The following is an 8,278-nucleotide window of genomic DNA, read 5'->3' as shown; positions in this document are numbered from 1 at the left end:
AGTGAAAGAGGCGAGTTCAAGGGGAAAAAAGGAAACAGCGGAGACTTTGAGTTGCTCATGGGTTCATGGAGAAGAAGTACTCTTCGCATGTCAGTCGTCAGAAAAATGAGTGGATGTGACAAGCATTGTCTGGTGTTTTACCGTATTTCATCATTCTAGAGAATGTGGCGGCCAGTATTTCTGTCATTCCTTTTCTGAGATGCAAGGCATTGACAGCTTACCTTGCCCCCAGCAGAATACCCCGTTCATACCTTTATCCATGTCCAAAATCCGAGGAAGTGCGGTTGGAGGAGCATTGTCCGGCAACGGGGAATCGAACGAGGAACCAACAGATAACTGAAGCCTCTAAAATCTGTCGTTCCACTCACTGTGTGGTGCGCAGGAACTACAATAGGGATTGCGGGTGACCTTCAGAGGGTAGCTAGCTTATGACATATAAGTGATTAAGATACTGAACGAGCGCGAAAACTTCGTACTAGTAACGGAGTAAGGCAATTTACCAGCAAAATACCATGTGTAAACTAGACGTGCTTGTGAATACCCGAAGATTGGGGCTGGCGGTAACACGGGCAGCGGTGCAAGGCACCGCCCCAACCGTGTAATGCGCAGGCACTATAACAGGGCTTGCTGCTTGCCTTAAGAGGATAGTTAGCTGATGACCTATAAGAGGTTAAAACGCTGAACAAGGGCAGGATCTTCTTATTAGTAACGAAGTAAGGCAATTTGTCAGCAAAATGGCATGTGTAAACTAGACGTGTATGTGAATACCCGAATATTGGGGCTGGCAATAATGCTGGCGCCAATGCGGGCCACCGTCCCATAGGGCCAAAAAAACAAGAACCCTGAGTGAGGGGATTTTTAGGTAGAATGGAATGAAAACTCAAAAAGATGACTGATTTTATTTATACTTTAGTACCTTTTTCATTAGGGATGCGTTGACAGTAGAGGGTTTTTAAACGGTGCTTTATTCGCGGGCAAGGTACTGTAGTGCCCAGGCACTACAATAGGGCTTGCTAGTGACCAATGGAGGATAGCTAACTGATGTCCTATAAGCGACTAAGAGGTTGAGAGGCGGATTGAGCGCTGTAACTTCTTACTAATGAAATAGAAATGCAAGTTATTTACAAATTAACATAAATAAACTAGAAATGCCTGCGAATGATCTTAGATTGGGGCTGCCGACAACGCCGGCACGGGTGCGCGTCACAACGACAAGAAACGACATGTATGAGAAATATGGTTTTTCAGAACTTGAAACAAACGGACTTTTTAATAAATTGGTAGACGTTACGCGACAGATGCGTCAGTAATAGAGAATATTTCAGTGGATACCAGAGTTCAGGGTTGTGCAGCAACGTGGACGCTGTTGCGAGCGCAGTGTACTACAGCTACCAACGTAGTCGCAGCAGAAGGCGCTGCGCACTACATTTGGGGGCTGTTCCGGGATTGAAACCTTGATTCTTCCCGGACCTGAGTGTAGAAACAATTTATCTTAATGATTCACATCTAGATATCTTAGTTCGGCAAGGGATGCACGCTGTTATCTTTGCGGAGCTAGGAAGTGTGACCACTTGTCAAAGACGGTGACCGAAGCGAGGAATTCCTGGCCATACGTTAGATACCTCTGCTGAGCTTATGCCAAGAACTGGTTAGTGAGGCCAACTGGTTGTTATTCCTGTCCAAGTACTGCTTGTGTCGCAAAACCAGAAGGTTAGACAGGCGGCTCACGGCGTCGGCGCTTCGCATACGTATAGACAATCGAAGATGTTCCATGGCAACAGCAGGTTGAGGTCGTGAACACCTTTCTATGCTTGGCTAAGACGGTGTATATGACAGCCGAGGCACTCCGCAACGGCTGTGGTATTTCGTAACGTCGGTATGCGGCGAGCGCCTCACTTGAGTACTGGCCGCATCATCACAGCGTCGAAGTTAAAATAGAGGACTAGAACAAGGCCGAGGCAGAAATCGCATAGATGGTTTTTGCATCCCGTTAGGTAGTAAGCGCGACCCGCTCTCAATCCACAGAATTTCCTCATTGGAAAATGCGGCTACACTGCCACTGAAGACCAAAAGATATTTGTTTGACAGCTCGCAGGCAGGAATAAAACGAATAGTGAAGATGTCGGGGGGCTGGCTTGCCAACCGTAGCTCAGTTGGTATACCGACGAACTTAGGACCCTGGAAGGCTCTTAAGGCCCCTGGCTTGACTGCAGAATGCAAGATGTTTTGTCGATCCCAAAGTAGCCGCCTACAAGATGCTCTCTGTGCTACGCAACGGGCAGTCCCCGGTATTCCATTGGCACCAGCTTAGAGTAGCTAGCGACTTGCGCATTGGTGCGGAGTCGTCGCTCTGCAAGCAGTCGCACTTGCTACCCTCCTAATTCATAAAAACAGTTTTCATCTCAATAACTCGAGCAAGCAGTAACTAAGGAGTGGCACAGTAGCAGCCCGCGGCCCCTACAGTAGCAACTGACGGCAGGTAGAACATGTGGCATCTGACTCAAACTTCAGCAGACAAATTAAGCTCGAACATGCGGTTGCATTCGCAAGTTGGATGGATTGCAGCGCAGCAGTTACACCTAGGTTCATATCTGAGAGGCACCTGGCTGCAGATGGAGCACCATTCAGGGCTAGTCAAAATTATTCAGTGAGCTCCCCGTATGCGCTTAAATGTTCCCATGTGCATCGAAGGAAAAACCATGTTTTTTTTCGATCTTCTCAGCCGCTGCTGCTTTTTGAAGTCTGGTAAAATTAACCGTGAAAAATACCGGAATACTAAGGAATAATTTTGCCTGAGCGTCCAGAAGCCGCTGTACTGCATTGCCAATAACGTTGGACGCTCGTGCTGCCGGGAGGTCAAGAGCAGTACTAACCTGTTCTGCTGCTGTAGACCCAACAAAAAAGCAGAAGCAGCATGAACAGCACCAGTATACTGGTATTACTATTGTTCTTCCGCTGTGGGTGGAGGCATTACCTCATTCGGCTGGGGAGGGCCTTGATTATAAGGCGAAAAATGGAGCTTTTCCGGGTGTACAGGAACGCCCCCAGACCCTGCCTCTCTGCAGCAGCAGCAGCAGCAGAAAGATCAGAAGAAAGTACTAAGTGCAGCAAAAACACCAGGAGCCCATGCGTACGTAAGGGTCCATGCAAAGGCAGATGCTCCACATGGCTTGTTCAGGGCCTTGGGATCCATCTACAACAGAACTTGTGGCATAAGAGAGATAGGGCAGTAGCAAGAGCTGGCTCCCACAGAAACCACACTCCCAACTTAGGTCCTGCTGTCAAAGCAGTTGGTTTAGTTGCAACTGGATGTTGTGACAGGTCTCACTGCAGGCGGGCTCTAATCAAGTCAGGATGCAATAACAAAACATGGTGACCCTGCAAGTATCTGCAGCCGCAGGAGCAGCAGCAGTAGCAGGAGCGGCAGCAGCGACAAGATGAATCACGGGAGGCTGCTGTTAAACTGACGCACGTGGCACCAACAATCGCAGCAATATAGGCTACAGTGTGCCACCAGTAGAAGCAGTGGGCGTCATGATTTCAGCGATACTTCGTGCCGTGCAGACCGCTGGAGCTGTAATAATCTCCGACGCAGCAGCAGCTGTAGCACAGCGAGCGCCAGCAGCAGCACTTTTACCTGAGGACGCCAATCTCTTCTAGTGTCCTCTGAATGTCTTCAGGGCGGATCGCTGTGGCCCGTACCAGCTCCTAAAAAAAAGCAGCAGGGAACGGATAAACGAATGATGGGAGAAGTGCAGCTGAGGCAAGCACAACGTATATGCTGCAGTATTCAAATGGACACATTTCGGAGAGAACGAAAGAGCCACACTTAGTGCGCCCAAAATGGCACAAAAATGATGCAAATGTGGATAACTAACTGACGAAAGCAAGTTGGGTAGAAGCAGGCTAAAGATACATGGAAAATGATAAGGGCAAAAAGCACCTTGGACGAGACCAATAGAGGGGAGCACATTCACAAACAGTAACAACTAAGATTCGGGAATGAAAAATGGAACATAAAACTGCTCACATGGCGGCGGCAGCGACCACACACAGTGGTCATTTCTACTCCACCACAAAAGCGCGCCACAAAGAGTTGATAAACAATTTCAGACGAGCCACTGTTGCTGGCGTCTCCAGCAAGACCAGCCAATGCAGCATGAATAGCTACGAGAGCACCCGTAGCTTGGACGCCAGCAACGGCATCCGCAGCCGCACGCGTAAAAGCTAACACCGGAACCTAACTGTAGCGATGCAACTCGGAACCACGAAAACAACAACGCGTAGCAGCTGCAACGGTGGCACCAAAAGCGAGAGCGGCAACAGCCCCCGCAGAAGTCAAAGTAGCACCAGCAACAAAAACCAGAGCATCAGTGGCAAGGATAGCCACAGCAGCAATAGGCGAAAACACGGCACCAATACACGTACGTGTATAGAAACTCTTTTCTTCGAGGCCCACTGAGGCTCTGAGAGGAGATTCAGTAGGCGCCAGCTCCACCAACCAATATAACTAAGCCGCCCTAGATCCGACAAGGGCCTTTCCGGTCCTCCTCGTTTGTTTTCTTTCAATGATAAGACGTAACTAAATGATATTAAGAAGCGTCCGTAGCCTTTGCGCTGATGCTGCGGAAGAGTCAAGATGCTGAAGTGGCAAAAAACAGAATAGTGCAACCAAAAAAGATTAGCACTCCTATCACTGGCCCACCGCACTCAATCAAGCTGCCGTTGTGGCTATCACTAGTGATCCCGCAGCTGCTAATGCTACCGGCACAACTGATACTCCTGGCTGCTGCTGCTGGCGTCGTAGCTTTTGTTGCTACGAATTTCTTGTTGGTGTTGGATAGTACGCAAACCACTAAAAATGTGCGCAAATATGTTGGAAATGCGAGGCTGAATTAGAGCCTGCTGGTTGATGCAGTACCCCGCCGAAGCAGCGGAAACTGTGTCCATTGTAAGAGCAGCAACAACAGCAGCAATTGCCTCACCAAGCAAGATTGTAGCCCTGCAGAGATACTTTTTCCTGAGGCAGGCAAACAACTGCAAAAATGCGCCGCTTCTGCGTACCCGGCTTCTTTGAGACTGCGTGCTGCTCATGTATCTTGCCGCTGGCCAGCAGTAGCAGCAGCGGCACATGCGAATGGCAAAACCTGCAAAAGGTGCCAGCAACAAAAGGCATCCTCTCACTTTGGAGAAGTATCCGATAAGGTGAGCTCCTCCGGCGTCCACCTAAAACAATTTCACATATCCAGCAGGAAAGACTTGCAGCAACAATCGCACCAGCGATTGGGATTGCGAAAGCGACAAAGCGTTCGGTGCACTGCTCATAGAGACCGCAACAGCAAGCGCCCAGAGAAGGAAAATCTGACCAGCATAATCTCCATAAACTTCTCAGCCACAGCAGCACCGGATCGCACTAGCAATAACATCAGCCAAAGCAACAGTAATAGCAAATGCTAACGCGGCAAAACGCAGCGGTAGCAATAGCAGTAGCAGACCTCTGTAAGGACATAGAAAAGAAAGGGCTCGACGTCGAACTGCAGGGTTTTGTGGTCCAGGAATAGCTTTGCCAAAAAGCACAAGTTCTCCTGAATAAAATACACACCTGCAACGTCGCATGTGCTCCTGCTGCTGTTGGCGAGCACACTACTGCAAAATTCGTCTGCCTGTTGTCGACGATAGGGGCAAGGGTGAGTCACTCACGCTGTACACTCGCGCGGCCTTGCCATCGACTTCAAACATTGACAAGCTGCACCAGGCATGGCAGTAGCAGTCACCAACAGCTACGCGGGCTTTCCCTCGCAGAGCCGGCGCCCGCACATGTGCAGTAGTAGCAACAGCGCTTTCATTAGGGAACCAAGCAGCAGCAGCAGCAGTGAAGCGTAAGATGAAGGTGAGTTTGACCTAATCTGTCTGTCCTTTTCAACAATAATACATACCACCAGGTACAGCAGCCCCGGAAATCAAGAAGCAGCAACAGCAGCAGCGGCAACAAGAGCAGCAAAATCAATAACCGAACCAGCCACAGCAGCAGCAACGGCATCACTAACAAAACAGCTAGCAGAGCATTGCGTGTTCTCCAATTTGACTGACTGTCCGTCTCTGTATATTTCGTTGCCGGGCGGATGTCTGGCGGTGCATCTTAGTGCGTGAGTCTGGAGCTCCGAGGCTTTAAGGAAGAAAGAAAGACAAAATTCACAAATATGCAGGTCTGTTGCTTGAGCCTCCGCAGGGTATGGTGAGAAATACCAAGTGTCGATCTCCTGACCCCCAAAGTAAATCTTGTTCACTGTCTTAACCCGCGTCGCTTCTTCGTGAGCAGCAAGAGTCGCTGAGTCCATGCCTTCGTGCTCTTCATCATCGTGCTGGGATACAGTGACACACAAGTAGAATGAGCAAGACTCGGAAACACGGACATACATAGAGAGAACGCGACAAGAAAAGAGGACAGCGAAGAAAAGCCAAGCAGGCAAGGGGCAGAGAGATATACAAGAGGACCAAGAAGACGGGCAAGTACATCAAGTCACAGGAAAAGACGGAAGCGATAGTGGACGGTGAACTTCATAGTCCCATGAAACACCCCCTATACTAATGCAAATCAGCGTACATCTGAGAAGATTAGAGAAGGGTCGAATAGCAGCGCCTTTAGCTCCTCTGCCTCCACATTTCCATCAACCTCTAATTGTTTCCATGCAGCTGCAGCTGCAGCAGATTCAGCCTCATCATGCCTTGTTGTTGGTGTTCCTATTCCTGCAGCCACTCCTGTTGTTATCGCCCCTGCGGCAGTTCCTAGAGCATTAGAAGCATGCTTGGGAACACAATCGGTGGCACCTGCTTCTCCGTGGGTAAGCTTCACTCGTTTAGGCATGTGTTCGTCAGTTCTGGTGACATCTGACACTGCCACTGGCTCTGGTCCTCCAAGCTCTGTGGGCCCATCAACAGCAGTATCAGCAGGGTACGCTGAGACGCTTCGAAATCGTGTTTCCGGACGTTGGAAGTCTGTAGGGGGCAAAATATGTCCACTGGCATTCACTGGCAACAAATCTGAGAAAGGCAGCCAACAGTCCAATCTTCTGTTGGTCAGGCGGTAGTGCACGTAGTATTCATATGCACCAGGGTTTCCTGTCGCTGCCGCAGCCGTTGTGGATGCTACTTCGCCGCTGCTGCTGTTGCTTGCTGAATCGCATGCTGCAGAGCTAGCGACAACCACTGCAGCCTTCGATATTGGGCATTTGCTGCTTGCACTGCTCTTGCTACTGCTGCCGCTTTTGTTGGTGCCGCCTTTTTGTAGCCTCGCTAAACCAGGCTGCAGCACCTCATCTGGTAAGTGGGAGCCGGTCTCGCCGTGAGTCCTCACCGATAATATCTGCAACAACAGATGCAGTATAGTTGCCAGAAAAGCATACAAATGCGCATTCAGGGGAGGCAATTATGGGCAAGGGAAGCATTAGCAGGTTTCATAGCAGCAGCAGCCGCACCGCAGCTGCAGAGTTGACAGCAGAATAGGCCTCAGAGGCAGAAATACTCTCCACAATCAGCAATAATCGCAACGAAGTTTGCGTTCTAGTTTACCTTAGCCAGTCTGTGTTTCCCTGTTGGCTTGAAGAGAGCAGCAACCCACTGATTGATGCTGAGGCACCGCGCCTTCTTCCCTCCACAAGGCATGCCCCGCGCTTGCTGGTGCTGCTGTTGGTGCTGCTGCAGCTTGCTACTTCCGCGATGAGTTCCTGTCCCACGGAGGGAGGAAACTGGGTTGTTGGCGCTACTGCTATTGCTGCTACTGTTGTTACTGTGACCAGTCGGTGAAGCTGACCCCTCGGCCATCTGTTGCAGTCGCTCTCCAGCAACAACAGGATCACTTGCCACTGCAGGAGCCGCAGCCTCAACGCTGCTTGGAGCAAGCATTCCTCCCCCGTGTGGTTGCTCCGGGGGCTCCATGGCACCCTCACTAGTATTGCTACTGTTACTGCTGTTGCTACCACTGCTCATTTGCCGCTGCAGTTGCTGCATTTGTCGTATTTTGCTCTGCTGCTATTGCCGCCGCCCCTTTTTCTGATGCTGATTGTGCAGCTAATCCTGCTGCTGTTGCCCTTCTTCGCTTTACTAACAGAGTCAGCGAAGCCCACAAAAGAAACGCCGCCAAGCTTTCGTGGTGGCGGCGCTGCTGCTGCAGTTTCCGCACCTGTTGCGTGACCGACAACTAGTTCTGTTGCGCGGTTTATCATGTGTCTGCGATTTCCAATGGGGTTTAAGGTGCTGTTGTCCTTGCAGCGGTGGTCGC

The 8,278-nt window shown here is 50.1% G+C and overlaps 1 protein-coding gene across 1 annotated transcript; it reads right to left on the bottom strand.

The window, feature by feature from the left end:
- Window positions 1-3,324: 3,324 nt before the first annotated feature.
- ETH_00030635 (histone acetyltransferase, putative) lies at window positions 3,325-8,007 on the bottom strand (the record flags this gene model as incomplete). The annotated part of the gene is made up of 8 exons (XM_013378879.1): window positions 3,325-3,388; window positions 3,638-3,708; window positions 5,185-5,226; window positions 5,496-5,585; window positions 5,701-5,746; window positions 6,091-6,362; window positions 6,605-7,363; window positions 7,570-8,007. The coding sequence occupies 8 exons, from the start codon at window positions 8,005-8,007 to the stop codon at window positions 3,325-3,327; spliced, it is 1,782 nt and encodes a 593-aa protein (XP_013234333.1).
- Between the last annotated feature and the right edge of the window lie 271 nt (window positions 8,008-8,278).

This window comes from Eimeria tenella, genomic scaffold (genome assembly GCF_000499545.2).
Source record: "Eimeria tenella Houghton genomic scaffold, Eth_scaff112, whole genome shotgun sequence".
NCBI lineage: Eukaryota > Apicomplexa > Conoidasida > Eucoccidiorida > Eimeriidae > Eimeria > Eimeria tenella.
The sequence above is the reverse complement of the archived record's forward strand: the minus strand, read 5'-3'. Positions and strand labels throughout refer to the sequence as shown.